Below are 22,774 nucleotides of genomic sequence, written 5' to 3' on the forward strand. Positions count from 1 at the left end.
GTTTAAACATGTGAGCAGTAACGCCACGTCAAGGCTTCAACCCTTGTTACTGTTTGGGGCATTTTTGTGCCCCCGATGCTGCTCCCCCTCCCCCACTCAGAATTCAGCGTTGGAGTGGGTTATGGGGGGCTGCATCGCTAGTGCCGAGAGCGCAATTGTGCTATCTACACTAGAAGAGCCGAATTTCCAGTCTAAATACTGGGATTCCGCCTCTTAAAGTACCAGGAACGTTTTTTTCCTGCCCCTGGTAACGTCCATGTGCTGCTACCAGAGGCAAAATTCTCACCTTACCTCATGGTAGCACTGCAACTGGTTACTGTCCATTCCATTCACACCTATTTCCCTAACACAGTCGTGCACTCATTCTTACCTCAAGCTCTCACACTCGGGGTTCCTTGTTTCTTATGGGAGACAATAGGCTAAAGCTAGAAACAGGCTCACATGAATCATGTGCAATCTTTTACCCAAGGAAACCCTGCCTAACTTCCAGTTGATCCAGAGGAAGGCGAAAAACCCCATCTGTAGCCTCTCCAATTTGCTTCAGAGGGGAAAAAATTCCTTCCTGACTCCAAAATGGCAATCGGACCAGTCCCTGGATCAACGTGGTACTAATGATTACCAGTAACCTGGTATATACACCCTTGCCAGAAAGGCATCCATACTATTCTCACTGTTCCTGACCTATGCTATATAAGATGCATTCATGTAACCAGTTCACTAATACATTCTCTCTACACTGACTTTTACTCTTCATTCACACACCTATTATGTCTACTCTCCCTAACTAGGGGTTGGGTGGGTTACTCTGCTTTAACACCATGTACTCGTCATTTTCTCACATTCATGCCTACTTTCTTTAACCAAATCACACCCCATTCAGACTTTCTTGGAGGGGGGGGCACTCATTTACACCATTCACACACCTTTCAAATCTATTTTCCCTAACTGAATCACACTGTTTTTTGTTTTGTGGGGGGGGGGGAGAAATAGGTCAGGGTTATAACTAGAGGAGAGGGCAAAGGGTTTTTTTTTTGTAATTTTTTTGTTTTTTTTTTAAACTAGGGTATAGGATGGGGTTGTAACTGGAGGAGAGATCGGGAAGAGGAGATGAAGGTTGGGATGGGGAACACTGACAGAAATATTAACTGTGGTGGGCCTAGCACATTTTACCAATTTTGGCCTCAAGGTCGCAAAATAGATGGAGAATTAGTGATAGTTTAGTGACCCACATGCTACTGACAGGCATGGTAAGATGAACTAGATGGTGATGACAGATGGAATATTTGGTAAAAGGAGCAGCTAATATTGGCAGAGTGAGGATGTGACAGGGCCAGATGGACAAGGCAGAATTGATTATGGAGGCGGATTGCTGATGGAGGTGATGGAAAGCACATAGAAAGCTTACTGGACTTTTAACTTTGGCAGATGATATAGCCAGATGAAATAGATGGTACACTTGAGTGGAGTAGATGACAAGGCAGGTGGAGTAGGTGATAAGATCCCAAACCTCAGGGAAGTAAGTGGATCCCACACTAGGCATGCTCTTCTGTCTTATAACAGCCACCTTTGACTTTCGGCCTTACCCGTAGCCACTCAGGTGCTGCCAGGTTTTACTGCACAAGTATCCAGAGACTCTCACTGAGGTGAGGGAGGCCAGTGTAAAACTCACCTGGCTAGGCTTCTACTCCTTCCAGCTGGGATTTATGTAGGAAAGCCCTTGAATGAGATTGTCCTCTGATGGGTTTTGTAGGACCTCCATGAATGATGGTGTGACCTTATTTAAATCTTCAGATGATTCCTGAAAAGTAAAATGGTTTTGTTTAATGATAATATTTTTGTTTCAGTCACAAAGTTACCTCTCCCCACCCCACCAATGTAGTTGTGCAGTGGTAAGTCTACCCCCCCCCCCCAGTAGCTGTAACCACCTGAATGCTGCTAGTGAAGTGATGCTGGCCAAGTAGTGATGGATTCTTTGCCGAACATTTATCAAAATGTGAGTTTAGAGCTTAATAAATAAAAACTCAATCACGTTCTATATTAGATTTTTAGAAGCATATTTATCAAATGGTGAGTTCTAACTTTCATCCATTGATAAATACAATTGTAAAAATCCCATAGCAATGAATAAAATGTGCGTGTTTTTTTTTTTCTCTCTTAACTCACATTTTGATAAATCTTCCCCTTAATGTAAAGCAGTGATTTCCCATTGTATTTGGTACTTACAGGTTCTGGCTGAAAAGGTGATGGTATCCTCATGCTTTCCAGCTCCTCCCAATCAATGGAAGCATAAAAAGGATGTTGCCGGATACTTCCATTGATTCCAAGGCGTTTGTGAGGCTTCTTTTTCAGAAGCTAAAGATAGAAAAGAACTCCATATGTTACAATACTGATTTGGGTAATAAATACAATGCAAATGAAGAGATTGAAAAACCTACTGAGGGGGAGGGGCAGATGTAATATCTGCTCAGACTTACCTTTCTCAGAAGATTACGTAGTTCTGAGCTGATCCATCCTGGAATGTTGGGCTGATCTTTGAGGATGGATTTTTTCACTTTGGGCAGGTCACATCCAGTCTGGAAAGGGGATTTCCCAGTGGCCATTTTGCATAGTGTAACACCAAAAGACCACCAGTCCACAGCTGCAGTGTAGTCACGGTCTAGTAGCATCTTGATAATAAAGATTTGATTAGTTACCAACCTATAAACGGTTCTCTGTGCAGTTCTCTATATGAAGTGGATGTTTATGAACATGAGATTTGTTCTTAGTTCTGATCGCATTCAAATAATACCAAATAATGAGGTGTGGTGTCCATTCACGTTTGCTCAATAAACTCTCAGCTGTAACCCCTTTCTGCACTTTAGTATGGGGAGCAAAGAGCTGTACCCTAAGTTACAAGTTGTTTTTTTCAATGTGGTGCAATTACCGGCTGCAGGTGGCACTATAGGTGCAGGTTATCAGTGTATGGACCCTCTGGAGTATAATTATGAGTCCCTTAATGCTTTAGCATGTGTGTCTGTACCAGCATGTTATATTATAAATTCACTGGAACATATTTCTCACCTCGGGGGCCATGTAATTCAATGTCCCTGCTTGGCCATGGATGGTATTATGGCCAAACACTTCTTCTGCTGCTACACCGAAGTCAGCAAGCTTCACGTGTCCCTCACTGCTCAGTAGAACATTCCCTGGCTTGATGTCTCTGTAAGGCACAATGGAGTTAGAAAGTTCATGTAACATACAGTAAATTCCATAGAAACCCATTTTTCATTATCACATTTATAAACTCGGGGTGACTAGAAGTGAAGTGAATTTTGTGAGAATTCAAGAATAAGTGGAGAAAAGAAAGTGAAGAGCAGTAGCGTAACTTCGGATGCCAGGGACCCCCTGCAAAAAAATTTTCAGGGCCCCTTCTGCACAAAATAGTGGGAGAATTTCATGAATAATATCCCCAGAACTCACAGAAGGATGGCACAGTAGCAATTCCATGTATAAATACCCCAGTACTATAGAAGTATGGCACAGTAGCAATTTCACATATAAATACCCCAGAACTACCAATGTATATGGGGGGGTATATTATAAAGTATGAGGAGGAGGGGCAGGAGATGATATGGGAGACACCAATGTATATAGGGGGTATATTATAAAGTATGAGGAGGAGGAGGGGCAGGAGATTATATGGGAGACACCAATGTATATAGGGGGTATATTAAAAAGGAGGAGGAGGAGCAGGAGACTATATGGGAGATGCCAATGTACAGTATATAGGGGGTATATTGTAAAGTATGAGGAGGAGGAGGGGCAGGAGACTATAAATTAGTGCAAGTGTATGGGGAGTGAGTATGTGTCAGGGGGAGCCTGTAATGTATTAGGGCAGTTATTAGCCAGTCTGGTGCCTCAGGGCTGCATTTACACTGTGTAACCCCCCTATGTGTGAGCAGCTGCCCCATAAACTAAACTCGACCCCCTTCCCACCTGTGGCCAGTACCCCACACACTAATCTGCCGCTTCTCTATTCAGACTGAGGCGCGCCTGAATCTCACATATACTCAGCTACAGGTGACAGAAGCGCATCCCAAGCCTCACCCTGATATTAGACTCCACCAATCACAGCGAAGGATTCACCCCGAGGCTTGGAACACACTGGGCGCTGTGCAGAAATAACATGTTTTGTTGTGATGTGCTGCTGCTGCTGCTGGAATAGAGACAATGTCAGTCTGTGCATGTTCTCTCTCTCCCCTCACTTGAGCCTTTAATTATTTTTTATTTTAACTATAATGACAAACGGTTATTATTTTGCACCAGCGGTGTAGTTACTGATGAAGCAGGCCCCTCCTGGCCCCCTGTACCCCCACGCCCCCCGTAACTGCGGGGTCTGCTTTCTCGGTAGTTACGCCACTGATGAAGAGCATATATAGATAAGAGGCAAACATCACGTACCGATGGATAATGCCACGAGAATGTAGATACTGCAGGCCACAAACCATCTCCGCTGAGTAGAAGCTGCCAAAGTAGAACAGTTTATTAGTCTTTATTCAAAATGCATCATATCCTACATCACTGCAAAACCATTCCAGAAAATAAGATCAATTTAGAAATAGTTTATCCTTGGTTTGAATTAGACCCTGCATAAGTCACTCATGTCACACTCCTATTCATTTAGTAACATACAGTGAAAAGAATCTTCTTCCTTCTGCCAAATCTATTGCTTTATGAGGCCATTCCATGCAGTTCAGTTAGAAATTAAAAACTTGGATGAAACTTTTGCACCTGCCAAATTAACCCCCAAACTCAACTTTCTTATCATTGTCTTGCCTGACTCTCCTCGTTTTGTGCCCTAAGAGCTTACAACGATTTTATTTATATTACAATATTATGTTGCGCAACCACACGACTCTCAATGTGCCTTTACAGTTATTCTATCACAGTACTGACAGCTGAAATGCTTCTTATATAAAACATCACCAGACACCTCATGCTCTCCAGGGTACAGGAAGGTTGGGTTCTCTATACTGGGCCACCAACTTTAACCCTGTTTTCCGCATGTACGATTAGGATTTTGCCACTTACATCACTTCTCTCTCTTCCAGGTGTTGCCTGTCTCCGATGAGTTCATGAAGGCTTCCTCCACTGGCGTACTCCATTATGAAGAAGGCATGGAGCTAGTTATAGAGACAGAGGAGAAGAGACTCACATGAACAGGTGACACCACACTGAACAGCACAGAAAGATTTACAAACCTATATAATAGGGAACATAAATGGCTTTTCAGATCCATAACCTACAATGCCCACCTCGCATGCTCATGCAACACCCCAATTATGCTTAAATCTCATTCATAACTCACAAAACCCCTCCACAATCTCTACCATTTTTCTGACCTGTGAATTGGGGCTTTCTATCTATGTCTCCCCCTGCCACAGGACATCTGCCTGCAGTACCCCTGCCCCTGTACCCCTCTGATGGCTGCTGTAATATTCCTTTATTGGGCCCCTGTGTACTAAAAATGGCAGTGCCTATTATGAAGCTCATTGACCTGACGGCCCTGCATACCTGTAGCTTAATATAAAGAATGAAGTGACTGATATGATTTTGTACCTGACTCTGGAAGGCTGCGTGGGCATGGCACAAGAATGGATGTCCCACAGCAACCCTCAGGACCCGTGCCTCCTTCACAATGGAAGATGTATTCGTTGGCTCCTTCTGGATGATCTTTACGGCCACAAGTTTCCTGGTCACCGGTGTGGAAGCCAACATGACCTATGAAGGGCAGGGGAATAAGAAAAAGGATTTCATTCATTGTGTCTTAATGTCACTGGCAGGAATATATATAATATAATCTACAAGTGAACATTTTCCCCATTGACAGGACTGTAAATAATATCCTTATAAATGGCGCGTTCGGACGCCAGAACGCGCTGTTTATATGCAGGTGACGCACTAATAAATGTACGTAAAAAAAATACCTAATACACTCACAAAACAAATAAAATAAGATGTTGGCAAAGCTTTCATAATAAACTCTCATACACTTATTGATTATGCACACCTGATCCGCTGCATTCGGAAAAGTTAAAATTCAAAAGAACCGGCACCGCTCTAAGTCCCGAAGTTCTAACCGCTCTGCTACAATTTCCGCAACAAAGTGCGCATGCGTTTAATTACTGGCGCGCATGCGTATTTCCACAAATGCATCATGGGAAATGTAGTTTTTTTTTCAATAAAACTACACACATTACTAAAAGCGGGAAAATTTAAAGCTGTGACAGCTTCCTGTCATACCAACACTACACTAGCTGACAGGAGCTGTGTTTAAGCACAATAAAGCAAAAAAAGACAGTGTTTTCAAAGCAACAAAAAACAGATTATTTAATGAACTTAAAGTAAGTAACCCTCCTCCCAAAATTCCATTATATATATAAACTAAATCAAATTACTTCACTGAAGTAAAAAACACACACACATTATATAACAGTATTTATTTTAAAGACAAATGACAATGTAAAATTTTTCCAAAACTTCTCACTTCCGTACTCTCTTTATATCACATATCTCCCTCCCTCTGGGTTTATCAAATTTTATAAAATATATTGTGTAGTCCCCAATAGTAATAAACAAATATGTCTCATTTTACCTCACCTAAACATTTGCAAAATGGAAAATTCTGACATTTAGCGGCAGATATATCAAAGGTCGGGGTGAATTTTCAAAGTCAAACAATCTAATTTCGACCCATTTTTGTGTACTTCAACTAGGGAATAGTCCAAATTCGATTGTTCATGGTGCTTCATATCAAGTGCACAAACAGTTACACCTGGCAGTGTCGTATGCAAATAAAGGGATTCAGGGCAATACAACATGGTGCAGTGTGCCAATTTTGTTGCACTTTGTAACTTAGCCCTTATATCTCCTCTCTCCTATTATGGATAAGGAAGTCTCCCTCCTGGGATCCCCATTACTTACTTTAGCAAATCCACCTGTTCCAAGTACATAGTGGAAGTCGTACTCTGTGATGTTCAGTGAGAGAGGCCTCCTGGACTCAATGCAAGTTCTTCCGTGGCTGCTTCTTTCCTCTGGGAAAGGATAAATTCTGTTAGTTTTACACATTTGACTGCCATAATATATAGATTTTCAAAAGCAATCTTCAACTTAAAGGGGTTGTTTATCTTCCAACACTTGTTTTCACTTCAGTTGGTTTCAGATAGTTCACCGGAAATAAATACTTTTCCCAATTACTTTCTATTTTGTATAATTGACTCTTCTGATATCGAAGGGTAAATCAAATTTTTACCTTTCTAATGCAGCTCTAAACTGTTCTAAACTGATACATTTAGTTGATACAGTTCTTATATTTTGTCTGCTGAGTGGAATCCCAGAGTTTCATTACAGGCAGCTGTTAGAATTGATACAATAGTTGCTAATATTCCACAGATGCTGCTGAGAAATCAACTAAATGTCTGAAACACCAGAGACAGGAACATTTAACTTTAAACTTAGATTTTGGAAAAACAGTACAAAAATAAAAAATGGAAAGCAATTGAAAAAAGTCTTTATTTTTGGAGAACAATCTGAAAACAATTGAACTGAAAAAGTGTTTGGAAGGTGAACAACCCGTTTAAGGTAAACTCCTAGTTTAATGGAGATACTAGCTTTATAATGATTGTGATATTGTAAACCCCAGTGTTGGACTGGCCCACAGGGATACCAGGAAAACTCCCAGTGGGCCCAGGTATCAGTGGACCCTCCTGCTTCAAAACTTTTGGCATTTTTCATGGCCATTCCCTATTTCTATGAGAACAAAGACTAAATAGATTGAATAATAGATTATACCATGTAAAGAAAAGAGACTAGCAGAATAGAGGTTGTGTGAGGAGAGGAATTATAATAGTACTGAGAGTGGGCCCCTGATCTATGGTCTTTTGATGGGCACCTAGTCTTAGGTTTTTGGGTGGGCCCCTGGTGTCCCAGTCCAACACTGGTAAACCCAAATACCAATTGATCCTTAATCAGCGCTGTATTTAGTCCCAATTCTGCCCTTGGTACCAGACCTCAGCCCACAACCAACAGCACATGAGCAGTTTCCTTTTGTCAGTTAGCCCAGCTCCATACTGAAAGGCAGAAGCTTTCAAAATGTTACATTTACATACACATATATACATATAGCTTTATATTTATGTACAGTATTTTTCAGTTAATGTATTTTATAGTATAAATTTAATTTGTTTGCTTACCAGTGATGTTTACACTGCCCTCATAGCTCCTGCTTCTCACTGACTCCTTGAAGTTGCTGTTAGGCTGTTTTTCCTTCTCTCCTTCTGCCTCTTCATCACTTTCAATCCATCTTTTCTGGTACCTACCTCTTTTCTTTCCTTTCTTGATGTCATTGGATCGATTTGTCTTGTTGTTACTTGTTGCCTCTTCTTCTTCGTCACTTTCGATCCTTCTTTTGAGGCACCTCCTGATTTTCCTGTTGTTATTGGATTGCTCTGGAATCGTCTTCTCTCTTTCTACTTCTTCTTCATCACCACTGTCAATCCATTTTTTCTTTTCCTCCTTGAAGAGCTTCTTCCTCATCTTCTCTATTTCTTCCTCTTCGCTGCTGACGATCCTCCTTTTTCGGCATAACCTGCTGCACTCATTAATTGAGGCTTTTAGAGATGGACTCTTTGAAATGCTCCTTGAAGACATGTCTTCTTCTCAAATCGCAGTTGAAATCTCAAAAAAAATCTCGCTCAACAAAACACGCACCCAGTCTCTCTCAAGACCAAAGCAGTGTGAGATTATGGCAGTTGAACTGTCATTCTGCTGTGCGCATGGCAATGCTTGTCACATGACCGTTTCATCCTGGACCAGGCATAGACACTTGGCCAGACTTGGGATAACCTACCAGGCTCTGTGTTTGGAGGCTGTTGGGAGTTGTAGTTGAGCCACATTGCTCCAAGTTGAATATCCCTAGCACAGACCACTATCAGCAGTTTAAGATGCTTTTATGCTCTAGTATGCTCATGCATTTATTCATGTTCATTGGTATATAAATATACCAATAAACTCAATTTACGGGCAACATATTTACTATACCTCTTATAATTATTTCAAACATACAAAGAAAGAGACATGCCAAAGAGAAATAATACAGGGTTTAACCCCCATATCAGCCCAGTGGACTTTAATATCTAAAATCACATTTACACTAAAGTTCATTTCATTAGGAGTAGAGCCGCAGTTTCCCCTCCAGCACTTTCCTCTTGTTTCTGTTCCTATAAAAGGCACTTGTCTAGTGCCACCAGTCCATATTTCTGTAGGGGATCTAGAATCTGAGCAAATATAATACTTTCAACATGTTCTCCTTGTCTCTGTCCTGTATTATAGGAACCTATCTAGTTCCATCAATCCCTCTTCCATAGGGAAAATAAATGTAGAGCAGGCAGTAACACTGTTAACACTTCTCCTTTGTCTCTGCTCCTATTTAATAAGAACTTATCTAGTTCTATCATTCCCTGTTTCTGTAGTGGAACTAAAATCTGTTATATAAGGGCACTTTCCATTATATAAACTTAGGTGCAGCGATAGACAGATGGGAATTTTGACTGCAATCCAATCAGTGATTAGCATTTTCAGCCATAAATTACTGAATATAATTCCAGGCCAGAGCTGGTATTATAGATTTATTGGAAATGTACTTTGGTCCCAGGCCTGTTTCTAGATCAGGGGGGAGATTTGTAGCATTCCAGACCAACATGCTACCTGTCTACCCATGTGCGATTAAGCTTAGGCAGAGTCATTTTTTACTTTTGTTCCCGTGAGATCAGTTTCCGAAAACCCATTTTTCCCCCCCCCCCAAAAAGTCCAACCAGATAAATTTGAGGTTTAGTAAATAACCCCCTATGTGTCACCTTTGTATTACATATAGAATTGCATGAAATTATACTTGGTCTCTGTATTGCACAGTTACAGGCATGCCAGCATTGTTTGTACATGCTAAAATTTAGCATTTAATATTGGCATACTGTATAGTAGTAAATACTACTTTGCTATGTACTTCAGTGGTACATTTCCTCTCTGAGTAAATGCTGGAGACCGTTTCCTATAACCTTAAAGGGGTTGTTCACCTTTGAGATAACTTTTAATATGATATAAAGAGTGATATCCTAAGATAATTTACTATTGTTTTTTTTTATTACTTTTGAGTTATTTAGCTTTTTATTCAGCAGCTCTCCAGTTTGCAATTTCAGAAATCTGGTTGCTAGGGTCCAATGTACCCTAGCAAACCATGCATTGTTTTGAATAAGAGACTGGAATATGAATAGGAGAGGCCCGAATAAAAAGATGACTAATAAAAAGTAGCAATAACAATACATGTGTAGCCTTACAGAGAATTTGTTTTTAGATGGGGTCAGTGACCCCCGTTTACAAGCTGAAAAGAGTCAGAAGAAAAATTACAAATAATTAAAAAACTAAAAAAAAATGAACAATGAAGACCAACTGAAATGGTGATTTTTTAATAACATACTAGAAGTTAACTTAAGGGTGAAGTACCCCTTTAATGAGGAGCGGCTTGTGACTATGATCACTATGAGTCTCCAAGAAAGGGATTCTGCCATTCTAGTAAAATAAACTTTAACTCTAATACAAATGGAAAAAAACTCAAAGACAAGCAAGTTGCTATTGACTGATAATGTTTATTAGGAAGATGTTTATAAAAGGTGAACATCCATTTTAACATGGCAGAAATATTATTGACCCCTTTCTTGTCAGCTGGTGTAATTGGCCCTTTGCATATGTTTATGTGTTTGGCAGAATAATTATAGACAATGTATTTCTTGATGAATATAATCTGCATTTATAAGGGATATAATCCCTTTAAACTATATGAAGAATAAAAGCTCTTAAAACTCAGTAAATGCTTTGCCCCTCAGATCTGAATGTATAGAGCAGCTGTGCTTATGTTAATGGTTTTGCCTTGATCTCCAGATCAGAATATACAATGGAGTAGCTGTTGGGCTCTATTACAAGTTCTTTATCAGCAAATTTCAATGTACCATACAAATACAACTCTGTGTCTCTATAAAAAAATTTTTTATTTGCCAGTACTTTTTTTTATTAAAAATGCAAGGTCAGCAGAGTTTAAGAAAGATATTTTAATCCACTAAGGCAGGGGTGTCCAACCTGCGGCCCGAGGGGTACATGCGGCCCTGGATATGAATGCGGCCCAGTTTGAATTTCCACCAATCCAAGAAACGTCATGTTGCAATGTCACATACAGAGAGTGTATGTATGCTGTCGCTAATTGTGTGCATGTGTGGTTTAAATTTTACATGGGGTGTGTGTGTGTGGCTTCCTTGAGCAGAAAAAGCAGTTAACAAGTGAGCGTTACTTACAAAGGCAGGTAAGCATTCTTCAGCGGCATCACCCTCTATGATAGGGATGGTTGGCTTACCGCAGTCGCACACTCAGGAAGCCGCCAGCAGGTGCGAGGGCTGTACATACGTCCCAGGAGTGACAGGCAACACCGAGCCATAGCAAGATGATTCAGCATGGTCCTTATCACGGTCACACACTCAAGACAAGAGAGGGAAGATCAGCATGGACCTTCAGAAACAGAAGTCACATTACACAGATGAGAACACTAGCATTTAATAGGGCTATTCAGTGTTTCATTTGTTTCAAAGTAGGCCTACACATACACACTGCACTTCTGTTTGTTGTATTCTGTTAACAGTTAAAATTAAAAAAACTTTTAAAAGTTTATAAGCTGTATTTTGTTTTGTGGCTCCAGACTATTTTTCTTTAGTGGAAGAGGGGGCAAAATGGCTCTTTTGATGGTAAAGGTTGCTGACCTCTGCATTATATCCTATTGTAAGGACTTGGCCTTGTCTTACAAACGTCAGGCCTGACCCAGAACTCAACATTTGACCTTCCTCACAACTCTGTACCAAAGTGCTCACCTTCAGTAGAATACACACAGACTCCAGCAATAGAGAAATTTAGTTTAAAAAAGTAAAGTAGTTTACAGTGACTGTTGCCCTAAATCAGTGCCCCCCCCCCCAACCACTGGCTCGTGAATATTTTGCTCACCAACCCTTTGGATGTTGCTCCCAGTGTCCTCAAAGCAGGTGCTTGTTTTTGAATTCCTGCTTTAGAGGAAAGTTTATGGTCTGAATATGGCTCACGGCTAAAAAAGCTTGGGGACCCCCTGCCTAAACAATGTTGTCACACTAAACACTCAGTATGGGACAATTCAGATTTCCCTACAAAGATCAGCTCTGAAGAGTGCTGCACTGGTTGTCTCGAACATGATGGCCTGGATACCTTAGGACTAAACTGTAGATTGAGAAGGGAGGGAAATGTTGTACAAAGCAGTTAAATAAAGTAGTAAAAGTATTGTTTTTGTGTAGATCAGTTTGCAAAGTATTCCGATGTTAAACCATTGAAAATTATGTCCGAAATGATTCTGTCCCCATTTGTTTCAATACTAGTTTGCACCTACCCTGAATGAGGGCAAAGAGGCGTCCCCTGGTGCAGAAAACAGCACTGCACACACTGAAGGTAATATAAATGGTCCTGCCCTGCTGCAGGGAACAGTTGATCAGGTCCAGCAGGTTTCGGGTTGACCCGTGTATTACTAGTTTATTTAACTTCCTGGCACATATGGATGGGAAATAGAGGATTATTTGGTTCTGAAATAATTAGCTTTTATAATCTGGTTGTGTGTAGTTATTTACTGGAGGGAACAAGGCCCACTGGGAATTCCACCAGAGTGGCCCCCACTTCCCCCGGCCTACGCCGCAACCCCCCTTCCAAGGCGATTGGGGCCAGGGGGCAGCTCAGAGTCTCAGGCAGGAGCAGGTCTGGGTCATTGGGTCCCACCAGGTTTTTACCCGATGTCCCACCAGCCCATTTTGACCCTGTCAGCCCTCCTTGTCACCCCATGTTCTGTTTGAAAGCGGAGGGGACCTGGTATCTGTTATTACTTAATTTCCAGGGCTCAAAGCAAACTCCATTTACACAGATACGTAGCTGCATGGTGACCCCTTACCAGGACTATCCAGGGTCAGACTTGGGTGTGTGAGGCCCCCGGGGCTGCTACTTCAGGGGCCCCAACCTCCAGCCCCTTGTACTTTTGCTGCGATCAGTTTTAGTAAATTATAAAATGATCTATTAGCAAATTTTCATTTGGTCATATTTTCCCTACAATTATTTTATTATTTGCCTAATTTTTATGTCTCCAACTTCCGAACATGAGACACTCACCCTGGCAGCCATAAAACATTCTCTGTGAGGCAACACTTCTAGTTATTGCTGCCTGATTTTTGTTCAGCCCCTCACCCATTCATCTTCCAGTCTGGCTAAGGTTGCCATCTCACCCCTTTAAAACCAAATATGGAATCCACAGCCTGCACGGCTAATTAGCAATTCATTAAGATGCATGCTGCAGACTGAACTGATTTCTGTGCAGCCATGAATCAAAATGAACTGATAATTAGCCATGCAGGTTGTGGATTCCATGTGTGTTTGTTTTAAAAGGGTGAGATGGGAATCCTAAGTCTGGGCAACTGTCAAGAAAACTTCACCTAAACAGTGAACTACAAGAGTGAAGCCGGTCTCCTAGACATTCCAGCAGGGAACAGGGACTAATGTCCGGCTGAATCAGAGTGAGACACTGGCCGAGCTGTTATAGACAAGAGGGTCACTCCGCTCTATGACAGACACCAAATAGCCTTTTCCTATTAGGGCTTGTCATGTTCTCATGTCTCATGCAATAACAACTTCCTGTCACAATGTTGTAGCTACTTCCTGGACTTGTGTAGCGGGTTACACTGCAGCTTATATTTGAAATGACTTTCATCCAGTTGCTGCAGTGGAAGGGGAGCACATGCGCACTGTATCTAAACCTTCATTACACTGCGAGTGACGTTTGCCATCAGGTTCGGCTGTGACCTCGCTGGTCAAGCGAACTTGGGAGGCAGGAGGGAGTGTATCACAGCAGCCGGGCATCTGAAGGGAATCCCCGTGGAAAGGCATGTAACACCTATTTGGGCTGCATAGCACACAAATAGTTAAACTATCCAGCTGGCAGTAGAAGCATGGGTTACACTGCGACTCACACAACAGGGTCAGGGCCTTCGCCATGTGGAAGTGTTCCCTCTATGGTGTAGTGCAACTACATCCCCCAGACTACTGTGCATACAACAAAAGATGGGCGCCAGGAGGTTCTTGCAGTAAAAGAGAAACGGTTTATTTAACTATGCACAAGGCAAGTGACCACAGGTTTAGTACTCACACAGGAGCTGAGGCAATAGCACATTTCTCACAGAGGAAAGGTCTCCATTAGGCATTTGCAGAATACACACTCATTCCCTCCTGGAAGTTGTCAGGAAAGCAGCTTCTACCCTACAGTCCCTCTTCACTGAGGTCCCTGACTGGAGGCAACACATAAAGCCTCTGGGAAGCTACTCCCTTACTGCAAATCCTTGTTGGAGCTTCAGCTGCTCTTTCTCTCTCACCTCTCTGCCTTTCTCTCCTAGAGAGACTATAACAAGTCTGCCCTAGTGTAACTATTCCTCATTCACGGGGTTACCTGGTCCCCGACTTCTTCTCCAAAGCACATGGGCCTTTCTGGGCCTAGCTGTACCCAGGCTTCCCTGAGCACATCCAGCTGGATCACCATCCACAGGCCAAAGAGGAAGTGGCCACTCCCTACACACACTATATAGCAGTGTAGCAGGGGAGTGTCATTCTCTCCTGGCAGATCACTCTAAGAAAAAGGTGGGGGCCTTAAAGCTGCAGGGCAGATTAACCCATAGGGGCCCCTACAGGCAGGTAGGCAGCGGCTATTATATGTGCAAGTGGAGAGTTAGAAGGAGTCCCAGCAATTCCTATATAATGAGGCAGAGGCGCCGGGCAGGGAATGCGTCAGGAAGTTGCTTAGCGGCGCTGAACCCTGGAGTGAAGCTGAATGAGCTCGGGGGGCACTGGCTGTTACACGAGTGACTGGAGTTGGCTGATTGGCGTCGGAACGGGCGGGGGCGTGTCCCCCTCACTGGGTTGCTAAGGTGCAGCCAATCAGGCGCACTTGCCGCTACTTTTACTTTGGGCTATAGAAGCAGCACCGAGGAGAGGGAGTGAGAGGCTCAGGTGAGGCGCAGGGTTAAATTGTAAAGGAGTGGTGCTGATTGGATGGGAGCAGCAGAGCCACACCTCCAGCCTGTGAGGCACCCAGCGCTGTGACACAGGGAGGCAGCATTGAATGAACTGCACAAAAGCACTGATGGGATCACACGTCACTCAGCTTTCCAATTTCCCTGACAAGCTCAGGGCTGTCCCAAAGCTTCACCTGAAAATGCTCATTGATTTATGGGATCTGTGTTCATTGAGCTGCTGTTCCACAATGTCCAGTCTCCATCCCTGAGAGAGAGAGTCAGTATGTGCAGCAAGTAATGGAAGTGGTGTGTTCCAGCAGCAAGTGCCCCTGTCACTCAGTCCCCTTAAAGGACCAGTAACATAAAAAAAAAATGTTTAAAAATTCGTTAGAGCACAACAAAAAATGAACACAGAGACAAATGAAACTTTTAAATAGCAAAGACTTTATTAAGAAATAACTTACAGAAAGTCCACTTCCTGTCCTCTTCAGAAACGGCGAAAAGGCGACCATCCACACTGCAGTGATCGATTTTTCCTCCCTGGCTATTCACTGACGTCTTCCTCCCGGCGTCCAGCATAAGCAGTGTCTGTCACAGGCTCTTCTCTCCTTCACCGTAGATCGGCTTCCCTCCTCCGCTCACCTCCCTCCTGCTCTCCTACTCTCAGAGAGAGACATGCGGCGCCTGGTTACATTCCAGTTATAGGCAGAACAGAAAGCCGCAGGTTACTTACAGGCGTCCAGCAGCAGCATTGTCAGAGGCTCTCCTTTACCGTGCATCAGCTTCCCTCCTCCGTGACATGGGCAAGTTTTATAACTCGGGTAGACTCTTCAGCAAAGGCCTTTCATACGCAGGAATATTCCAAATGTGAGCAAGCAGCCCACGAGAGCAGTGAGCGATCCTTGTCTGTGCCCTCCACTCCCACGTGGGAACTGGCCTGGGATTAACCCTATCGCTGCTAACTGATCAGGATCCCTCAGCAGGCGCCACTTCTGATGGTTCTTCAGACGTCTTTTGTAAGAGGGAGGTGAGGAGAGCGGAGGAGGGAAGCCGATCTACGGTGAAGGAGAGAAGAGCCTGTGACAGACACTGCTGCTGCTGGATGCCGGTAGGAAGATGTCAGTGAATGGCCAGGGAGGATAAATCGATCGCTGCAGTGTGGATGGTCGCCTTTTCTGAAGAGGACAGGAAGTGGACTTTCTGTAAGTTATTTCTTAATAAAGTCTTTGCTATTTAAAAGTTTCATTTGTCTTGGTGTTAATTTTTTGTTGTGGTCTTACGAATTTTTAAACATTTTTTTTTTATGTTACTGGTCCTTTAACAGCCCTACCCTGTGGCCAAGAGGAGGGACTTGTATACAAAATGGCTGCACAAGTGTTTTATCCCAGAATGTCCTTGGTTTTGTAATAAACTCTTTGTTATCGAATGTTAATATCAATATTACAATAAATCATTTAAAAGGTGTAATTAATAACCCAGTTGGTGTATAAATATAGAGATTTTATTAACCCTTAAAAATTTCTTAATTATTAATCAATTAAAACCTGTCCGGCCAGGGCCCAACATGAATTCAATACAAATTCATAAATAGAGTAAATGATCACTTATTTACAAATTACAATGATACAATTCATTCCATTATAAATTTTCCTTTTGGAGAAATTACTGCTTTGTCATCCCTCCAATCTCCAAAAAAGAATTTAGCCACGACAGTGTCTTTGTGTGAGAGTTATAGTTCTCCCAAAATAGTCAGCATCCAAAATGCTTTAAAGTTTTTTTTTGTTTTTTTTTATATATATATATATATATCTATATATAGTTTTTGATTATTTTAACAAATTAAACAATAAAGAAAGAATAAAACAAGGCATAAAAATAAAATTGGTGGGTATTCATACAGTCTCATCCTTTTGTTAATTGCAAATTTTGTGTCCGTATAATCCATGTCCTGCCTGGCACATCAAGGTGCACACATGGTGAGTAGTGTTAGGAAAATTCCATAGAGTCCGGTGAGTCCAGCCAGGGATGCCATATTAGTTTGAATTTGTCCATATTACCCCTCTGTAAATACACCAAGTGGGCTATAGTGATGTGCTCCCTTAATAAACATTTCTATACATTAATACTGGGGGATGCTTTAAACTATAGAGAGTGAGGCACGTAGTACTCCTCCTATAGCGTGGTCTGTATTGTTGTTATACACAAGAAATTCACAAAATCTTGGGTTTGTCGGTCCATCCCCCACCCTCTTTTAGTTACAAGTATCCCCCCACAAATTGGATAGGTCTCACCAGATCCTTTGTTCCGGTTCTTAATGTAACATGGTAATGTGCCTTTCCTCCGTGTAGATTCACTTGGAGTAAGTACAGTTATGTGCTCAGTGGAGATGCCACTTCACAGCTCCTCTTTTAAATGTCGGTGGACTGGCAGTTGTCATTCATTTAAGTGGCGGCTGCTCAGTCAGTGACAGACATTTCTCTGCCAGTGAAGCAAACGCTTGGTATACCATGGACACTCCACTCTACCACTTAAATTATTTAGCTTATCTGCTTAACTCACACAACCAGAAACACAAAAGTGCCATGGACAATTGGAATACTCTGTATAATATTGCATTCTGTGCTGAACCTGAGCCCTCCATCTGTAAGGGTGCCTTTAAGATTTAGGGTTCATGACCAGGATCTGCTAGTGTCCCAGTACTGACATTGTTACATCTATTGAGGTGGTAAATATAAACAATTTTGTCTGTTTTACTTTCAAATGTAGCAACATATTTATGGGGAAATAAGTGTAAAGAGCACCTCTTATTCCTAATAATATTTCTAAACAGATGATTGAAGGTAAAATGTGCAAATTGCATGGCACCACTCAACTCATTTAAAATGTTATAAATGAAGTCAACTAATAAAGTATTGACAGTAAGATGTGGAAATGATTTCTTCGCAGGCAATGTATAACTTTGAAGATGAACTCACCTGCTCGGTCTGCTATAATATTTTTGACGATCCACAAATCCTGCCATGTTCACACACTTTTTGCAGGAATTGTCTTGAGAAAGTTATACGTTCCTCAGGCAGTGGCCTTTGGAGGATATCTGTTGCCCGGCTTAAATGCCCATCGTGCCGAAACACTTCAGAACTTCCGCAGTCGGGAACTCTCGCACTACCCATAAACTTTGCCCTGAAATCCATTGTTGAAAAGTACAAAACTCCAAACCACGTCAAAGCAGCCACCTGCCCTGAGCACAATAAACAGCCCTTAAATCTATTTTGTCTTAAAGACAAAAAGTTAATCTGTGGCCAGTGCCTTACGGTGGGGCAACACCAAGGACATGCAATTGATGATCCAGAAAGTTCCTACTTAAGAGAGAAGCTGACTGCCTCGAAATATCTCCACATCCTGAGTGACAAGCACTTTACCGGCGTTTCCTTTGTCATTAAGAAGCTAGAAGAACAAATGACTTATTGTAAACAGATAGTTCTGGATGATAAAAAAGAGGTGATGGATTTTTTTGACCAGTTAAACGAGACATTGGAGCAGAAGAAACAAAACATGCTGGCTGCTCTAAATGATCTAAATCAACAAATTGTTGAGGTGTATGCTCCAAAGATAGAGGAGATGAAGGAGATTCAAGATGAAGAGCTAGATCTCATCTCTCTGAGCAGCTCCGTTCAAGAAGAGACCTCCCCTCTGCTATTTCTTGAAAACCTTCACAACATTCGCAAAAGGATGAAAGCCCTGAAGAAGCGGGAACCTATTACTGTCCTCCCCGTTGCCATCTACCCTCAAGCCAGACAGGTTCTAAATAATGAATGGCTGAAAGGTAGTCTTGCTGAAATCAATCTGCTGTCAACACCAACAATAAATCTGTGCTTCGAAATGCCTGAAAAATCCAAAACCCTTCCAGACAAATGGACAGTTTTTTGTATTTTACTGATGATAACTTTATTTTTTGTGCTGATTATATGGCTGTACAACAGCATTACTGTTAATCATTTTGCTTCTAGATACATGTCGTACCTTTATGAAATCATGGAACCCGTTAGGAAGAGCTTGGGCAGTGACGTGTACAGAAAGCCGGGCTGGGTTTCTGGCATCAGTCATAAGTTTAGTTATCAGGTTTATTGTGACTAACAACTAAATAATTGTTTCTATAACACACATGAAACAGTATGAGTTCAGGCTGCATTTTAAAAACTATAGATTTTCTATATCATTTATTTTTTATAAATGACATTTATACACTACAACTTCCAGATAAATAAACAACTGACACTCTTACTTTGGTAACTTAAAATAATTGTTTTCTCCTATGAGAGAGCCAAAATTGTGTATTGTATGGCACCTTTATAAAGAGTAAAAAATCATTTTTATATTCCAGTTTGTAGTAATGGTTTATTAGTTTAGCACCCATTTCTTTTTTTTGTTTTATACCATATTGCATGTTTTACTTTTGTTAATCTATGATCTTTTATAATGTAAGGTTTCTGTTTCATATGTATATTAAGGGGTGAATGTGTTATTATATTCCCTCTTGCTTTGTTATGGGTTCCATGGCCACAGTCATCATTAACACTGCCCATAGCCTTCCTGTAATGTTATAATCCCTTTACAAAAAGCCAGCAGGGGGTAGGTGGTCTCGCAGCCCAGGGGTATGTACAATTATGGTCAGGGCACACAGGCACTTAGTGTTGGCATATAACCCTGGGCAAACTCTTCCACCTGCTGGTTCGTGATGCTGTGAGTTGTAGTTCATGTGGTAGCTGTGGTGCTATAATTTGCTTTATATGGTCACAAAACACCTCAGTGGCTCTAATATCCTTATCATTTACAGTAGGGGGTACATTATCCCTTATAACACATGAGTGATACTCAGAGTTCCCTGTATAACTCAGCCTGCAGCCTTGTGTCTTTATATGGTCACAGAACACCTCAATGACTTCTAATATCCTTATCATTTACACTAGGGGTTACATTATCCCTTATATTATTATAATACAGTGAAACCTCAATTTTACATGTCCTTTTCACGTGTAACTTTTACATTAACAGTTGTTGCGACTTTTTAATGACTCGTTTGTGTATTTAGGCCCTCTCCTATTCATATTTTAGTCTCTTATTCAAATCAGTGCATGGTTGCTAGGGGACTTTGGACCCTAGCAACCAAACTGCTGAAATTGCATACTGGAGAGCTGCTGAATAAAAAGCTAAATAACTCAAAAAACACAAATAATAAAAAATGAAAACCACTTGCAAATTGTCTCAGAATATCACTCTATATCATAATAAAAGTTATGGGTGAACAATCCCTTTAGGGGGGTCAGCTGTAAATTTCTGTAACGGGGCCCTTGGGGGTCTAGTTAAACCACTGCTTCAGAATGTGCATTGATAATAAATTCTGTATATTTTATACATTTATATATATATATATATATATATTGTTTACTATTGTATTAAACATTAAATCTTTGCGCAGGAAGCACTTGAGCATGGAGTGTGGTTGTACATGTGTGTGGTTACATTACTCACATGATTCATATTTCATCTTCATAAACACATTGGGGGAATTGTGGCTCCTGTCTTAGCTTGCCAGGTAGTTTCAGTGCCTGCCCCTGTCATATACTTGAGAGACTTAGATTGTATTGTCAGTTAATGGTTGCATTTTACCTGTGTTCGGCACCTACATGCAGGGCAGCCATCAGGGGGGGACAGGGGGGAGACTTGTAGGGGGCCCCGAGCATAAGGGGGGCCCTGGCCATGCCACACTTACTTGATTAGTCAGGCCCCCCATCTTTCTGAGAGCTGCTGACTTCGGAAAGGCATGGATGTTTAAGGGGCCCTGGCCACCAATTTTCTTATAATGTTTTTTTTTTCTCATGTGGGGTCCTAGCCACCAGTATTTTTTAATGGGGGGGGGCCTGGCCACAAATGTTTTTTTATGGGGGCCCTGACCACCAATATTTGTTTTGTTTTTTTACTGTGTGGTGGGGAGGGCGGACCTGTAGGTGGGGCTTGCGGTGGGCGTAGCCCAGGGGACCCAGGAAATTTTGTCGTACGGGGCCCTGCAATCTCTGATAGCGGTCCTGCCTACATGCGTCTGTGTGAGTACACATTGAAAAGAATTCAATGCATCTACTCCTGTGGCTGAACGCATGAAACCGGAACACAGGGGGGCACAGCTAAAAACGCTCGTCCTTACAGGAAAGTTTTAATTAGGAAAAAACATTGATTGGAATCCTCTGCATTCCCCCATGTGTTTATTACTTTATCTGCCCCTTTGGAGAAAAGAGGCCCACCTAGGGTCGAGGTGAGTTTAGGCTGGGCCCCCTCCCCCCGCTAGATGTGTATTGGGAGTATCGGCCCGGTCCGCCCCCACTCCCTAGCACAGGGAGTTTACAACAATAGGCCCCCTTTTTCGGCGGGAAAAAAGGGGGCGGGCTGAAGGGCGGAGCCGGGGGGCAGGTAAGCCTGGAAGGGGTTTTTAAGGAGGAGCAGGAGGCCAGTGTAACATAACCTGTTTTTTCTTTCAGAGAGGACACTTACCGGTACGCTGCCAGCTTCGTTGAGGATGGAGAGAGGAAGATTCACTGCGCCGAGAAGGAGAGTGCTGCGTCCTCAGAGGTTCCGTGACGAAGAGGAGGTCGGTCGAGTCCACGCTTCCGGTGCGAAGAGGAAGGTAAATTTCTCCCCTCTAGCTGGACGCTCCAACAGGCGACGCAGGATGATGGAGGTCATCGCTGGAGAAGACGCCGCCAGCAGCCACGGACCGGAGGAAGAGTTCGGAGGTAGCGGGTCGGAAGAAGATGTCGGCGGTACGGAGTTGCAGGCATCGCGAGACTTGGATGACGTCATCGCACCGGAAGTAGGTAAGGGAGCCGGAGCGGTCTACACCGCTAACGGCCCTATTACTCCCAGCCACATATCCCCGCAGCCGGTGGAGCAGGAGGCCACAATCCCCCAGGCAGCACCCAAGGGGCCCCAAATACGCTCACCACGCCTGCCCACCAACGATCGGGGGGGTTTTTACGCCACGGGGCAACGCAACAACCAGGGGCCCTAGGCCATCAAAACCCCGCCAGACAAACCCCACCCCCGCCCGAACAGGGAACCCCCCTCCCAGTAGCCAGAGGGGGGTCCCCACAAGTAGCACGGGCCGGGGACCTGGAAAACGCGGGGGGAAAAGCCAGGCCCGCACCAACAACCCCAGCAGTCCAGCACCCACAGCCCCCCCTATCCATAGGAATGCCCATAGAGGTGGAGGGAGCTGGGAACAAGAGCAGGGCTCGGACGAAGGAGAATGGGGGATGGAGGCAGAATCCACCCCAAACCAATCTAGGGCAAGGCACCCAGGACCTTTCCCAAGGGGGGGAGGGAACTCCAGGCCCAGGGGAACTGGCGGTCACTTATATTTTCAAACCCCAAGACACCGGAGCCAGCCACAGTGGTCTGGGGAGTATGACCAATGGGAAGATGATGACTCTTGCTATTTTATCGAGGAATACAATTACGAGGATGATTGTGAGTTTTTTCCTGCAAGCAGCCACGGGCATCGCCAAAGGAGGCCAGTAAGAGGAATGTGGCAGGAAGACATTGGTTACGTAAATACCGGGTGCCAAGTTTTTATTTTAGAAACC

General features: G+C 42.8%; 2 protein-coding genes across 2 annotated transcripts; one reads left to right on the forward strand and one right to left on the reverse strand.

The window, feature by feature from the left end:
* Window positions 1-1,206: 1,206 nt before the first annotated feature.
* On the reverse strand, window positions 1,207-4,183 carry LOC121393804 (protein kinase C theta type-like). Its single transcript, XM_041563352.1, has 5 exons — window positions 4,087-4,183; window positions 3,061-3,199; window positions 2,475-2,666; window positions 2,224-2,352; window positions 1,207-1,798 (listed from the first exon to the last, which is right to left on the reverse strand). The coding sequence occupies exons 2-5, from the start codon at window positions 3,070-3,072 to the stop codon at window positions 1,682-1,684; spliced, it is 450 nt and encodes a 149-aa protein (XP_041419286.1). The 5' UTR covers window positions 3,073-3,199; window positions 4,087-4,183; the 3' UTR covers window positions 1,207-1,681.
* Window positions 4,184-18,089: 13,906 nt separating this feature from the next.
* On the forward strand, window positions 18,090-19,949 carry LOC108705861 (tripartite motif-containing protein 59). Its single transcript, XM_018242638.2, has one exon. The coding sequence runs from the start codon at window positions 18,090-18,092 to the stop codon at window positions 19,272-19,274; it is 1,185 nt and encodes a 394-aa protein (XP_018098127.1). The 3' UTR covers window positions 19,275-19,949.
* The last annotated feature ends 2,825 nt before the right edge of the window (window positions 19,950-22,774 follow it).

This window comes from Xenopus laevis, chromosome 5L, assembly GCF_017654675.1.
Source record: "Xenopus laevis strain J_2021 chromosome 5L, Xenopus_laevis_v10.1, whole genome shotgun sequence".
Taxonomy (NCBI): Eukaryota; Metazoa; Chordata; class Amphibia; order Anura; family Pipidae; genus Xenopus; species Xenopus laevis.